The sequence below is a fragment of the Leucoraja erinacea genome, chromosome 9, assembly GCF_028641065.1.
Source record: "Leucoraja erinacea ecotype New England chromosome 9, Leri_hhj_1, whole genome shotgun sequence".
NCBI lineage: Eukaryota > Metazoa > Chordata > Chondrichthyes > Rajiformes > Rajidae > Leucoraja > Leucoraja erinaceus.
Genome location: NC_073385.1, coordinates 60,327,521 through 60,343,917, shown reverse-complemented (window position 1 = coordinate 60,343,917; position 16,397 = coordinate 60,327,521). Strand labels below are relative to the sequence as shown.

General features: G+C 43.8%; 1 protein-coding gene across 2 annotated transcripts in view; it reads right to left on the bottom strand.

Annotated features, from left to right (window-relative positions):
* The window catches only part of LOC129700455 (regulator of microtubule dynamics protein 3-like), a 248,921-nt gene that overhangs the window by 134,462 nt on the left and 98,062 nt on the right, over positions 1–16,397 (bottom strand). For both annotated transcript variants that reach the window (XM_055640954.1, XM_055640955.1), the window contains exon 6: positions 7,894–7,954. In XM_055640954.1, the coding sequence (XP_055496929.1) occupies positions 7,894–7,954 (61 nt within the window). The remainder of the gene's footprint in view (positions 1–7,893; positions 7,955–16,397) is intronic.

Here is a 16,397-nt window from a genome sequence, read left to right as displayed (position 1 = left end):
AATTACATTTTATCTTACTTATGGCAAAGATAGAATGTTAAAAATTCTTCAGGCCGTAAGCGTAACTATACAGTTAAAGAAAAACTTAAGGTTCACTGGCAGAAATATTTAATGATGCTGGTGCAGTGAGAAACTACTGACACCAGGTGATGCCAGAACATTTATATAGTGCACCGGTGGCATCTGGTGGTTGAAACCCAGTACAACTGATAGGACTTTCTATAAAAGAGCTGCAATAAAATCTTATAAAAAAAACAAAAAATTAGGAATACACAGTTGGTCAATTAGAATTGGAAAAGACTAAAGACCAAGTTTTAAACACAAATAGCTAATTTGTACAATGGGCTGGCTAATGTATGAAAAATTCCTGGAGGGACCTAGGGCTTTGATTGTAGCTTCAATTCAGAGACACGAGCACCTTCCCCACTGAAATTGAAGGTATATGCCAATATTGGGATAATCATTCAATAGGTTAGTCATGTAACAAGTTCATAGAATCATACTGATTGATGTCTCAGGCTCCATCTTATTCCTGGGTGGTAAGCAATTCCATCGGAGATGCAAGAACTCTGGGAAGGTCAGTACGCTAAAGCCTTCAACAGCAATGTCCCGTCACATCAGTAAGCATAGTTAAGGGAACCTTCAGGTCAATATCACCCTCCCTCAATCTGTGAATCAGTACTCCCTGTTGAAAGTAATTTGGAAGGACCACCAAGGAAGACATATCATCAGAGGTGGGAGTTCAAAGGGCATCTCATCATATGGTATGGTGTACAGCCATTGAGCAATTTTGGCTGAATTCTGAAGACACACTTGCAGATTAGACCCACAGCAGTTATTAAGGGAACTATCACAAAGGGAAAAAAAACGATTTCACCTTTATCTCAATCAACCAACCTATACCAGACGCGATGAATGAAAATATTGGCAGAAGTAACTATTATGCATCCCTTTAGGAGACACAGTTTCCTCTTTACTCTGGGCATGTTAACTACCACCATGCTGAGAGTCTCAGTGGGAATTATCATTATTCTACCACAATCTGTAATCACATGACGTAACATGGCTCTGAGCCCATCATTAAAAATCAAAAACCTTTCATAAATAAGTGCAGAAAAGCTTGCCAAGCTGCATTGCTGAAACTAAAGTAAAAGACAGCCATAGATGGAATGCTAATTAAAGAAATGAGTGGAGGAATCTCCAAAATATACCTATACTCAACTATGTAAGAGCCCAGCAAGATTATAAAGGGCAACAATAAAGTGTGTGAAGTCTCATAATCTATAACATAAATGCCCAATGAAACATTAAGTGGTGGTTAAGAACATGATGCAATAAAACAAGCTTTGACAATCTCCTGGCTGCAAAGCTGCAGACCTATTCTCCAGTTGATCACATATCTAGCCATTGCAGTTATTAATACAGGCATCTACCCGATAAAATGGAAAACAACCAAGACATATCATTTTCCTGTACAAATAACTGGGCGACATGGTGGCGCAGCAGTAGATTTGCTGCCTTACAGCACCAGGGACGCGGGTTCGATCCTGACTACGGGTGCTGTCTGTATAGAGTTTGTATGTTCTTCCTATGACCATGTGCGTTTTCTCCGGGTGCTGTGGTTTCCTCCCACTCTCCAGTCTTGTAGGTTAACTGGCTTGTGCAAGTGGTCCCAAGTTTGTAGGGTACTGCTAGTGTACGGGGTGATCGTTGGTCAGCATGAACTCAGTGGGTCAAAAGGCCTGTTTCCATCTGCATCTCGAAAGTCTAAATCAAGTTTGGACAATTATTGCCCATCAATCAACTCACAATCTCACCAAGGTGATGGAAGGTGTTCTCAATAGTGCTACCGAGGGATACTGCACAGTGTTGGATACCAGAGCGAGTTAGATAGAGCTCTTAGGCTGCATCACATCTTGGTTTAGAAACAGTTCTGCCAAGTTGGCAAGACATTATAGAGTTGTGGATATAGCCCAGTCCAACAACACAGAACAGACTCCCCACCATTGACTCCACCTACACTTCAGGCAGCCTGGAAAAGTAACCAACATAATCAAAGACTTGTCCGATCCCGGTCATTCCTTATTCTCCCCGCTTCCATCGGGCAGAAGATACAGAAACTTGGAAGTGCACACTGCCAGACTCAGGAACAGCTTTGTGTCCTCTGTTCTAAGTTTTTGGAACAGTCCTATATGTTAGGGCATGGTCAATTTCATCTCTACCCCATTATGGACATTGGACTCACCACTGGAACTGATCCTCAACAATGTTGACATTGTTGTATTCGGTACCCGGATGTGGCACCGATGGACGAGAAGCCGAAGCAAAGAAGTCAAAGCCAAAGAACCGAATGGAAACGAGGCCGAAACGCCAAAAAAAATGAAAGAGTACGAAGACGAAACGCCAACTAACTGAAAGGATGGGACGCCTAAAAGCAAACTAACCGATAAGCTGCATCGCCTAAAAGCAAATTCACCGAATGGCCACTCTGTCGAAACACCACCTACCAGAAAGGCGTCGTCGCCTACAAGCCAATGAACCGACTGCCGCTCAACAGAAAAGTCCAATAACGGACATGACGTTGCCGGGGGTCGGGACTTGTCAGAGATTGGACCAGACCCCCACGTCCATCACATCAGGTCTGATGAATGGTCTCGGCACGAAATGTCACCCATTCATTCTCTCCAGAGATGCTGCTTGTTTTGTGCGTGAGAGCTTGTGTGCGTTGCGCAAGCAACGAGACGGTAATAAATAAAACGTGCTTCTTGTTGTTGGGGGGGGGGGGGGGGGGAAGTGGGAGGAGATCAAATTGTGGTGTTTGTGGGCCGATGGCGGTGCATCGCGGTCAGTGACTCTGGGTGGGGGGACGCTCCCGCCGATGGAGACGGAGGAGAGAGAGAAGGGGAGAGAGAGAAGGGGAGAGAGAGAGAGAGGGGGAGAGAGAGAAGGGGAGAGAGAGAGAGAGAGAGGGGGAGAGAGAGAGAGAGGGGGAGAGAAAGAGAGAGAGAGAGAGAGGGAGAGAGAGAAGAGAGAGAGGGAGAGAGAGAGAGGGAGAGAGAGAGAGAGAGAGAGAGAGAGAGAGAGGGAGAGAAAGAGAGAGGGGAGAGAGAAGGGGAGAGAGAGAGAGAGAGGGGGGGAGAGAGGGAGAGAGAGAGAGAGAGAGAGAGGGGAGAGAGAGGGGGGGGAGAGAGAGGGGAGAGAGAGAGGGGGGGGGAGAGAGGGGGGGGGAGAGAGAGGGGAGAGGGAGAGAGAGGGGGGAGAGAGGGGGGGGGGAGAGGGGGGGGAGAGGGGAGGGGAGGGAGAGAGGGAGGGAGGGAGAGGGGGGGAGAGAGAGAGAGGGGGGAGAGAGAGAGATGAGGAGAGAGAGAAGAGAGAGAGAGAGAGAAGAGGAGAGAGAGAAGGAGAGAGAGAGAGAGGGAGAGAGAGAAGAGGAGAGAGAGAAGAGGAGAGAGAGAGAAGAGAGAGAGAGAAGAGGAGAGAGAAAAGCGGGGAGAGAGAGGAGGAGGGAAGGGGGAGAGAGAGAAGGGAGAGATAGGGGAAAGAGAGAAGAGGGAGAGAGAAGGGGGAGACAGGAGTGTGGGGGTCATTTTCCCACAGAAGCCATAGGTGACTGGGCAATCTGAACCCAAACACCAAGTTGAAAGTGGCCGAAAGTGCGCATCCCTCGGGACAACCCCCACTCTCCCATGGCCACCCTCTGTGGGTCGGGTGGAGCGGAGGTGTGGGACAATGTTCATCTCTCCACAGTGATGTGATGGACGCGGGGGTCTGGACCAATCGTTGACAAGTCCTGCCCCCCGGCAACGTCATGTCTGCTATTGGACGTTTCTGTTGAGTGGCAGTCAGTTTGTTGGCTTGTAGGCGACGTCGCCTTCGGGTAGGTGGCGTTTCAACAGAGCGGCCATTCGGTGAGTTTGCTTTTAGGCAACGCAGCTTTTCGGTTAGTTGGCTTTTAGGGGTCTGCTCTTTCGGTTAGTTTGCATTTAGGCGTCCCATCCTTTCGGTTATTTGGCGTTTCGGCTTCGTACTCTTTCGGTTTTTTACTGTTTCGGCCTCGCTTCCATTTGGTTCTTTGGCTTCGACTTCTTTGCTTCTGCTTCTCGTCCGTCGGCGCCACGTCTGCACATGGTTGTATTCTGCAAACCATATATTCCCCTTTGCCCCGTCTATTGTACTTGAGTTTGACGATGTATTTATGTATAGTATTATCTGACTGGATAGCAAGCAAAACAAAGATTTTTTAGTGTATCTTCATATGCGTTACAATAATAAACCTACTTACTCAACACAACTTGATCATCGTCTATATCTCTCGTTTCCGTGTTTCTGTCTTCAAGAGACCCAAATTTATCTTTACTAATTTTTTCCTCCTCAGATACCTAAAGAAGCTTTCAATATCCTCTTTTATATTCTTGGCTAGCTTACCTTTGTACTTCATCTTTTCTCCCTGTATTGCCGTTTTAGTTATCTTCAAAAGTTTCCCAATCCCCTGGCTTCCCGCTCAACTTTGTTATGTTATACTTCTCTCTTATTTTTATATTGTCCTTGACTTCCCTTGTCAGCTACGTTCACTTACTCCCCTTAGAATCTTTCTTCCTCTTTGGAATGAACTGATCCTGTCCCTTCTATATTATTCCCTGAAACACCTGCCACTGTTGTTCCACCGCCATCCCTGCTAGGGTCTCTTTCCTGTCAACTTTGGCCAGCTCCTACCTCATACCTCCATAGTCCCCTTTGCTCAACTGCAATACTGACACTTCCAATTTCCCCTTCTCCCTCTCAAATTGTAGATTAAAACTTATCATATTATGCTCACTATCTCCTAATAGCTCCTTTACCTGAGCTCCCTTATCAAATCCAGTTCAGTACACAACACTAAATCCAGAATCGCCTTCTCCCTGGTAGGCTCCAGAATAATAATCCATCTCGGAGGCACTCCACAATCTCTTTTTCTTGGGGTCCAGTTTTCCCAGTCTACCTGCATGTTGAAATCTCCCATAACAACCGTAGCATTACCTTTGCGACATGCCAATTTTAACTCTTGATTCAACTTGCACCCTATATCCAGGCTACTGTTTGAGGGCCTGCAGATAACTCCCATTAGGGTATTTTTATCCTTACAATTCTTCACTTCTATCAGTTTTAAACATTTAATCAGAGTGTGAAAAGAATGGGTGAAGAAACTATTATTGAATAGTATTCAATATTTCCTGAGCACATATATTAGTTCAATGAGAAAAATCAGGTGTTCCTATTTTTGGTTTAAGTACATGAGGCTTAATATTTACTGCTTGCTACATCTTTGCTCCAGAACTGACCTTCCTGGCTCAGAACTAAATTTGGCTGCAGACCTAAGATCTGAATCTTAATTCTGGAAATAACCACAGTTACAGAGGGGAAAACACTGTACTTGCCAATGAAAACAGTCAGGATTAGCAAACAACAGACGTGGGGATTGATGGGAAATGAATAAGCAATAGAGAGTAGACCAGACTGCCAAATAATTTTTAATTTTAAAACAAACTAAGACCTTGATAAGATCATATCTCTTTCCTTGTAATATTGAATTTGAACAAACAGGAATCAATCTGATTGAAGAGGAATATGGCATACCTGTCACATGTTCTTAGTCACATGTTCATTTAAATGTATATCAAAAAACAGTTCTAAACTAAAACACTTCAAAATAGAAAATGTTTACAAAAGGTGCTTTATCAAAATATTACAAACCTTATCATTCTAAATGAATCTATCTGGTAGCCTGTATCTTCATGAAAGATATATCTATAGATCAAGTAATAACTTGTGTGCTACTCTTTACCAATGCCTTCAATAGCTCTTCATAGCTCCAGGGATTTCAGTTCAATCCTGACCTTTGCGGGTTTCCCCCATATTCCAAATAAATGCTGATACATTAATTGGCTACTACATTAATGTAGGTAAATTGGCAAAACAATATCGGGAGAGAGCTGATGGATACGCGAGACAAAACCATTTGTAGGGCAAGAAGAAAAGGGGGAATGGGACTAACTGGAATGCTTTCCTGTGAGATTATGTAGATCTGATAGATCGAGTGACCTCCTTTTAAGGTTAAACAGTAAGCAAGCAAACAGGGTTAAGGACGACTGAAACCAGAAATTGTAAGTACAGCTCCATCGGTCTATGAAAGTGGATGTAAATAAAATAAGAAATGGTAGGCCGTAAGACTGGTCTATCGTTCAATATTATCACGGCTGATCTGATTTTGGCTTCAGCTCCACATTAATATTTTTACTATTATATTTAAGAGGGAGTTAGATGTGGCCCTTGAGGCTAAAGGGATCAGGGGGTATGGGGAGAAGACAGGTACAGGATACTGAGTTGGATGATCAGCCATGATCATATTGAATGGCGGTGCAGGCTCGAAGGGCCGAATGGCCTACTCCTGCACCTATTTTCTATGTTTCTATTCCTATTGTTCTACATAAATCTTACAGAGCAAACATCTTGCTCAACCTTGCATATATTCAATGCTTCAGCCTCCAAAACCATCTTCACTCGAGAATTCCAAAGATTTCACAACATTCTGAGAATAGAAATTTCTCCTCATCTGTCATAAATGTATGATACCTTTTTCTTAAACTATATCCTTTATTCTATATTTCCTCATGAGGGAAAATATCTTCTGCATTTCGACTGAAATAAATGATATAAAATGCAACAAATGTAAGCATACAGAATGAGCTTTTAGTTCTAGATGGCAGGTAAACGTTGCATTTAATGGATTAGGAGATAATAGGAAATGCTTTATTACAAGCATTCAGCAATTTCACAGCAGAATTACCAAAATTTATATTTGTGACTTTATTATCAGCTTCCTAGAGAGAAAATGTTCACTTCTTAGAGATAAAAAGTACTTGCTATTCCAGCTGTTAGTTCCAAATGTCATTATTTTATGAAGCTGTGGCAAAGCAATTCAATAATGCATTCTCTCTAAAATTCAATGAGAAATAACTGGAACATCAAGTTAATATGGTGGGAAAAAAATAAACTAAAGCACCCTGTTAGGGGGGGTCATGAAACTTACGTAAAAAATAGTTGCAGGAGTAGGCCATTCAGCCCTTTGAGCTAGCACCACCATTCAATATGATCATGGCTGATCATTCAATATGATCATGGCTGATCATTCAACATGATCATGGCTGATCAGTACCCCGGTCCTGCTTTTTCTCCCATACCCCTTGATTCCATTAGCCCTAAGAGCTATATCTAACTCTCTCTTGAAAACATCCAGTGAATTGGCCTCCACTGCCTTTTGTGGCAGAGAATGATATAAAATGCAACAAATGCATACAGAATGCGCTTTTAGTTCTAGATGGCGAGTAACTCTCTGGGTGAAAAGGTTTTTCCCCATCTCAGTCCTAAATGGCCTACCCTTTTTTCTTAAACTGTGACCCCTGGTTCTGGACTCCCCCAACATAGGGAACATTCTTCCTGCAATGGAATATTATAATATTGAGCGTTAAAGGTCAGACAATACATATATATATTTATGCAGCTGTGATTTAAAATGACATAACTGTGCATTAGAGACAGGTCATGAGGAACTAAGTAAAACAAGGTAAAATCAAGAATATGGCTCATGAACCCTCAAGTCTGCTCCTTCGTTCAACAAAATCACTACTGATCCTGTACCTCGTCACTTTCCTCATTTAATGGTCTTCATTCCAAAATTCCACCACTCAGCCTAGAACATACTTATCAACTGAGAATCTGCAGTCCTCTATATTGCAGAATTCCTAATATTTTCAACCGATTGTATTAAGATGTCTGCTCACATAACCAGAAAAATATATATTTTGATTTAAATGCACTGAATATGCCTGTTTCCAGAATAGACAGTTTTGTACATACCACTTGTGGCACTCTCCACATGAATCATCTAGATCAAGACCTGCTTTCGCTACTTCTTTTCCTGAGGGAAAAATAAGACAGACAGACATTTATCAGATAGGAAAAGAGCATACTCGCTTTAATTCCTAAATTTCTTGAATCTTAAAGCGGGGCTGCATTCACAGTGCAAACCAAATTATAATTATAATTTTACTTAAAATACAAGGAGTTGTGGCTTCACAAATAACAACTCTGTGATTTTAACACAAATGTCTCTTAATCATTGTAGCGGTTAGAATGAACAATAATGTTCAATAATGCTCTAATACACCAGCATACACCTATGTCAAATTAGATGGGCCCGTTTTTAAAAAAAATGTGACGTTTTAAATCAATTAAACAAAAGAATCCCCCACAACTAACAGCAAAAGGAAACTAGTGAGATTTAAAAGGATTTTCTTCATACCAAAATGTATTAAAGCAAAAAACCCAATTTTCAAACAGTATCTGTGGAGCAAAGGGATGATTGACATTTTAGGATGAGACTTTGCATCAGGAGTGTTGAATGAAGCTAGCCAGTAGAGAGACACGAGAGGGAGCACTGAGGCAGAGGCTGATAGGTGAAAGATGATGAGCCAGGTGGGTATGGGAGAGTTTTGAGACAAAGACAGAATGGTGATGTAAAACCAGGGGAGATGATGGGCAGATAGAACTGGATGGTGGAGGGCAACAAATCAGGGATGGGAAAAAAAAGATGAACAAAAAAAGAGAGCCTCAGTGGACGAATAGGAATAGGAAAAGAACACAAGGGGAGTGTGGAAAAATTCAATATTTATTCTGATGGGTAGTAGTATATGCGTGGAATATGAGTGTTCTTTATTAAAAACAGTTATTATTGGTAACATGGAGTTTTTTTTTACATTACATTATGATCAGTCTAAAATTACAATGAAAATAGGTCAAATAATAATTTTCAAAATCACATTAGAAAAATATTCTTAAATTGAAAAAAAATCCTTAATGTCATGAATGATGCAAAATATTTTTTATTTCTTTAAAAAATATCAAGAAACAAAGTGGATTCAAGGTTGACAAATGCCTCTTTCAGAGACAAGGGTAAGAGACACCAAGATAAAATAGGACTTATTATTTTACAGAACGGTGAAGCAAACATGGAGGGCTGAATAGCCTACACCTGCCATAATTTCCATGTTCTCATATTCCATGAACACCAAACAATAAAAGCTGGCGTACACATACAAAAGCAACAAATATAATAATTTAAAAGTGACAGGTAATGTTCCATTTGTACAAAGGCATAGTCCAGAGTAATGCATTCAGTTTAAGACACCATTCTCAAGCTGGATCCAATCCAAATATCTGTAGTTTTGATACATTTGCATCTGAACTTCAAGGAAATGTTCTCAGTTATAATAAATCCATCAATATACGATATATATTGCTAAATAAAGTTTAATTGTATTTACATGTAAAACATATTTTAGATTTACAAATTATACCCGGTAAACAAATTTCTGATCTAGTCATACTGCACAGAAACAGGTCCCTTATGCTCCTTTGTTCAAGAGAACAAAGCTCCAGCCTATCCAGGCTTTCCTTAAAATTCAAACTCTCCAGTCACGGTAACATCCTCAAAAAATCTTCTTTGCACCATTTACAACTTCCTACAACTGCACCAGGACTGCACACAACTTGTATACTTAGAGCATTAATACTCATAACCTGAATGTATCCACAATTCAAGTTCAGTCCTAGGGAATTCGAACTGTCAATTTTCTTTTGTATATTGGAGGGTACATACCAGAAATCTGAAGTATAACAATTAGATGAGGAGGACTGCTTACTTTAGCTTGGTTCATAGCTCCTGAATTTAGATTGAATCATAGAAGAATCCCGCTGGGTTAACCGACAGCCCTGGAATGACGGCCCGGAGCAGTGGCGGCCCAGGCTTACTGCCAGCGCGGAGAAGAAGTGATAATTCCACTGCTTCGGGCCGGTGTCCCGTCAGTCCAAGGCTGTCAGTTAACCCTGCGGGACAGGCAGAGTTGAGCTGGAGTTAGCGCTTCTTCACTGCACTGGCTATAAGCCTGGGCCGCCACTGCTCCGGGCCGGTGTCCCGTTAGTCTGGGGTCACCCCGGACATCTCCAGCCGCCCCCAGACAGGGATGGGACACTTGGGAGGGGACGGGGATGGTCCAGTAGCAATTCTACAGCGCTTGCAGTGCCGGAAACCCGGCTTCAATCCTGACTACGGGTGAAACGCAGCTCTGTATACATGCAGCAGCACAGTTGCCAAGAATGTTTATCGCGAGTGACCTTTTTCAAATCCAGGGCCGGATTTACGTATAAGCTTGACAAGCTTAAGCTTAGGGCCTCGAGATCTAGGGGGGCCTCGCAGAGCCGGATTTACCACTAGGCTTCATATGCTGAAGCCTAGGGCCTCGAAGTATAGGCAGCCTCCGGCCAAGGCAGGGCACCTGCCGTTCAACTCTGGGCGGGCTCCCCCCTCTCTATCTCTCTCTGTCTGTCAATCTCCATCTCCGTACGCCATGCGTATCCTTATCCGGGCCGCCGGGTCTCCGCTCTCCGCTAGCTCCTCATCCGCCGGCACGGCAGGCCGACTTGCACATACGTACTGCTACGGCCAGCACATCCAGCCCCTGCACATGCGCACAACCACGGCCAGCGCATCATCGGCCGCCCTGCGCATGCGCACAGCCACGGCAACTGGTCGGTAATGGGCACTTTCTCCCTCGCTTTGAATTGTGGGAAATCTGGCCGCCATTGCTATCCAGTCGCCGCCTAGCTGCGACCGCTGAAAACCAACGCAGAATCACTCCATGACCCTGGACCTGGAGTAACTCCCTGGAGTAACTCTTGCTTCTGGTTTCCTGGTTCTCCATAAATATTCCAAATGGAATTTAAAATGGAGGTGGTGGAGGGCTGAACAAAAACAGCCTATTGCATTTTATCTGTTTATTTATTGTGTATATATATGGTCTATGGCATATAAACACACTGAACTTACCTCCTGTTCTGTATTATGTTCACATATTCTGTTGCACTACAGCAAGCAAGAATTTGATTGTCCTATCTGGGACACATGGCAATAAAACTCTCTTATATAGAAATATAGAAACATAGAAATTAGGTGCAGGAGTAGGCCATTCGGCCCTTCAAGCCTGCACCGCCATTCAATATGATCATGGCTGATCATCCAACTCAGTATCCCGTACCTGCCTTCTCTCCATACCCCCTGATCCCCTTAGCCACAAGGGCCACATCTAACTCCCTCTTAAATATAGCCAATGAACTGGCCTCAACTACCCTCTGTGGCAGAGAGTTCCAGAGATTCATCACTCTCTGTGTGAAAAAAGTTCTTCTCATCTCGGTTTTAAAGGATTTCCTCCTTATCCTTAAGCTGTGACCCCTTGTCCTGGACTTCCCCAACATCGGGAGCAATCTTCCTGCATCTAGCCTGTCCAACCCCTTAAGAATTTTGTATGTTTCTATAAGATCCCCTCTCTCAATCTCCTAAATTCTAGAGAGTATAAACCAAGTCTATCCAGTCTTTCTTCATAAGACAGTCCTGACATCCCAGGAATCAGTCTGGTGAACCCGTCTCTGCACTCCCCTCTATGGCAATAATGTCCTTCCTCAGATTTGGAGACCAAAACTGTACGCAATACTCGAGGTGTGGTCTCACCAAGACCCTGTACAACTGCAGTAGAACCTCCCTGCTCCTATACTCAAATCCTTTTGCAATGAAAGCTAACATACCATTCGCTTTCTTTACTGCCTGCTGCACCTGCATGCCTACCTTCAATGACTGGTGTACCATGACACCCAGGTCTCGCTGCATGCATCTCCCCCTTTCCCAACCGGCCACCATTTAGATAATAGTCTGCTTTCCCGTTTTTGCCACCAAAATGGATAACCTCACATTTATCCACATTATACTGCATCTGCCAAACATTTGCCCACTCACCCAGCCTATCCACGTCACCTTGCAGTCTCCTAGCATCCTCCTCACAGCTAACACTGCCCCCCAGCTTAATGTCTTCCGCAAACTTGGAGATATTGCCTTCAATTCCCTCATCCAGATCATTAATAATTAAGCTCTTGACGCTCGACTTGGGCTTAAGCAAAAAAGGGTTCTTGGGGAAAAAAGAGGTATCTTAAATTTAGTTGCGTCTGGTAAGGTAACTATGGTAGGGTGAAGACTATTCCATGCTTTAATTGTGCGGGGGAACATCATGGAGCAGCCAGCTATTCTGGATAGAAGAAATTGGTTGACGTTTCGGGTAGAGACCCTTCTTTAGACCCCCTCTGGTTGTAGTGTTTTTAGTTTAATTTAAAGATACAGCGTGGAAACAGGCCCTTCGGACCACCAAGTTCACCCGTACACTAGTAGAAAACACGTGCGATCAAAGGGAAAAGGAGCAAACTCCATACAGCCAACACCCATATTCAGGATCAATTCCGGTTCTCTGGCACTTTTAGGCAGCAACTTTATGGCCAATGTACTGCTCCACAGTCTTGAACTTAATTAAAACATACAGCAGCTGTAAAGATGGACATAGCGTCACTTGGAGATTTAAGACTGAAAATGGATATTTTCATTTTTTTAGTAACCAAAGTTATCAACGTATATTATTTGTGTGTTGGAAAACAAAATATAGTGGCACAGCTGGTAGACTTGCTGCCTCACACGCCAGAGATCTGTGTTCGATCCTGTCCTCGGGCACGGTCTTTGTTGAATTTGCACATTCTCCCTGCAAGCGTGACGGGAAGAAGAAAGGAAGAGGCGGAGACAGTGGGCTGAGGGAGAGCTGGGAAGGGAAGGAGAAAGCAGGGATTACCTGGAATTAGAGAAGCCAATGTTCATTCCGCTGGGGTGTAAACTACCCAAGCAAATATGAGGTGCTGCTCCCCCAATTTACGGTGGGCCTCACTCTGGCCATGGAGGAGACCCAGGACAGAAAGGTCGCATTCGGAATGGGAAGGGAAGTTGAAGTGTTGAGCCACTGGGAGATCAGCTTAGTTATTGCGAACTGAGTGGCGGTGTTGTGCGAAGAGATCGCCAAGCCTGCACTTGGTCTCACTGAGGTTGATCATACGCTGAATAATCCAACCACATTTTTGTTTGGAAATGGAAAGAAATAAAATAAATTGCATTCATTGCAACGTGTAAAAATAGTTGAGATACTGTATTATAATTTTGGTGCATGTCATTGTGGTATATACTCAGAACTGCTGTAGATTTGGGAGCAACAGCAGAAGGAGATTAGCAAGAGGTAACACTGACTGGCTCTAGCCCGAGTGGGAGGAGAGAAGTGTGTCAGAGGGGTGAAAACAGTTGAAAAGTAGAAGCCAAGCACAGGTAGACTTTACTCAGAACTGCTGTAGATTTGGGAGCAACAGCAGGAGGAGATTAGCAAGAGATAAGACTGATTGGCTCTAGCCCGAGTGGGAGGAGAGAGAAGTGAGTCAGTGCCGGGAAAACAGTTGAAAACTGAGGAATTTGGTTTGTAAATTGGTAAATCAGGCAATTTATCAGTCAAATTTAGCAAGACTGCTCTTAGGGAGCGGCAGTGAATGAGCGGCCTTGTGAGGGAAGTGTGAGTCTTTGGCTCGAGAGTCTTAGGAGAGGAGACCATGCAATACACTCGAGAGGTAGAGACGAAAGAAGGAGATGTCAGGCAAGCTGATTCAGTGCGATGCTTGCAGTACGAGGGAGGTCAAGGACACTGCTGGTGCTTCTGGCTGCTACAAATGCGAGAAGTGCATCCAGGTAGAGCTCCTGAAGGACCGTGTTGGGGAACTGGAGAAGCAAGTGGATGACCTCCGGTTCGTACGAGAAACGGAGTCGTTCCTCGACAAGTCCTACAGTAAGATTGTTACACCTAAGGTACTGGAAGAGAGAAGGTGGGAGACAGTGAGAAAGGGAGGGAAGCATGGAATACAAACGTCCCCGGGTGTTGTACCTCTTGTGAACAGGTTCACCCACTTAGAAGCTGTCGGGACAGAAGACGTGTTTACACTGAGCGGCGGACTGGCATGCGATGCTAATAGGGCTGTTGAGCCAAAACCAAAAAGGCCTAAGACAGGCAACGCCATTGTAGTGGGAGACTCCATTGTGAGAGGTACGGACAGGGGTTTCTGCGGCAACAGACGGGATGCGAGGATGGTGTGCTGCCTTCCTGGTGCCAGGATCCAGGATGTCACGGACAGAGTGCAGAAAATCCTCAAGGGCGAAGGTGAACATCCAGAAGTGGTAGTGCATGTCGGCACAAACGATGTCGGTAAGAAGGGGATGAATATTCTGCAGCGTGACTTTAGAGAGCTCAGAAAAATGCTGAAAAGCAGGACCTCCAGGGTTTTTATCTACGGTTTGCTTCCAGTTCCTCGTGCTGGCAAGAGCAGGAACAGGGAGATACGGGACCTGAACGTGTGGCTGAGGAACTGGTGCACGGGGCAGGGATTTAGATTCTTAGATCACTGGGATCTGTTTTGGGGTAAGGGGAAACTGTACAAAAGGGACGGATTGCATCTTAACAGGTGTGGGACCAGCATTCTGGCAGGCAGGTTTGCCACTGCTACACGGGTGGTTTTAAACTGAATAAGGGGGGTGGGGTGTCGAATGGGATAGTGGAGGACTGAGTTGAAGGGAAAGGGTTTCTTAAATGTGTGAGCGTAGAGACAGAGGGGTATAAAATGAGGGTAGAAGCAATAGGTAGCAAGGTGAAAAGTAAAAGTGGCAGGCCGGCAAATCCAGGGCAAAAATCAAAAAGGGCCACTTTTCAGCATAATAGTATAAGGAGTAAGAGTGTTGTAAAAACAAGCCTGAAGGCTTTGTGTCTCAATGCAAGGAGCATTCGTAATAAGGTGGATGAGTTGAATGTGCAGATAGCTATTAATGACTATGATATAGTTGGGATCACAGAGACATGGCTCCAGGGTGACCAAGGCTGGGTGCTGAACATCCAGGGATATTTAATATTCAGGAGGGATAGACAGAAAGGGACAGGAGATGGGGTAGCGTTACTGATTAGAGAGGTGATTAACGCAATAGAAAGGAAGGACATTAGCTTTGAGGATGTGGAATCGATATGGGTAGAGCTGCGAAACACTAAGGGGCAGAAAACGCTAGTGGGAGTTGTGTACAGGCCACCTAACAGTAGTAGTGGAGTTGGGGATGGCATCAAACAGGAAATTAGAAATGCGTGCAACAAAGGTAAAAACAGTTATAATGGGCGACTTCAATCTACATATAGATTGGGTGAATCAAATTGGCAAGGGTGCTGAGGAAGAGGATTTCTTGGAATGTATGCGGGATAGTTTTCTAAACCAACCTGTAGAGGAACCAACGAGAGAGCAGGCTATTCTAGACTGGGTATTGAATAACGAGGAAGGGTTAGTTTGCAGTCTTGTTGTGCGTGGCCCCTTGGGCAAGAGTGATCATAATATGGTTGAGTTCTTCATTAGGATGGAGAGTGACATCGGTAATTCAGAAACAATGGTTCTGAACTTAAAGAAAGGTAACTTTGAGGGTATGAGACATGAATTGGCCAAGATAGAATGGCGATTGATTCTTAATGGGTTGACGGTGGATATGCAATGGAAGGCATTTAAAGACTGCATGGATGAACTACAACAATTGTTCATCCCAGTTTGGCAAAAAAATAAATCGGGGAAGGTAGTGCATCCGTGGATAACAAGGGAAATCAGGGATAGTATCAAAACAAAAGATGAAGCATACAAATTAGCCAGAAAAAGCAGCCTACCAGAGGACTGGGAGAAATTCAGAGACCAGCAGAGGAGGACAAAGGGCTTAATTAGGAAAGGAAAAATAGATTATGAAAGCAAAATGGCAGGGAACATAAAAACTGACTGCAAAAGCTTTTATAGATATGTGAAGAGAAAAAGATTAGTTAAAACAAATGTAGGTCCCTTGCAGTCAGAAACAGGCGAATTGATCATGGGGAACAAGGACATGGCAGACCAATTGAATAACTACTTTGGTTCTGGCTTCACTAAGGAACACATAAGTAATCTGCCGGAAATAGCAGGGGACCGGGGGTCAAATGAGATGGAGGAACTGAGTGAAATCCAGGTTAGCCAGGAAGTGGTGTTGGGTAAATTGAATGGATTAAAGGCCGATAAATCCCCAGGGCCAGATAGGCTGCATCCCAGAGTACTTAAGGAAGTAGCCCCAGAAATAGTGGATGCATTAATGATAATTTTTCAAAACTCTTTAGATTCTGTAGTAATTCCTGAGGATTGGAGGGTAGCTAATGTAACACCACTTTTTAAAAAGGGAGGGAGAGAGAAAACGGGGAATTACAGACCAGTTAGTCTAACGTCGGTAGTGGGGAAACTGCTAGAATCAGTTATTAAAGATGGGTCTCGTATGTGTATGTGACAAATAAACTTGACTTGACTTGACTTGGATAGCAGCACATTTGGAAAGTGGTGAAATCATTTGACAAAGTCAGCATGGA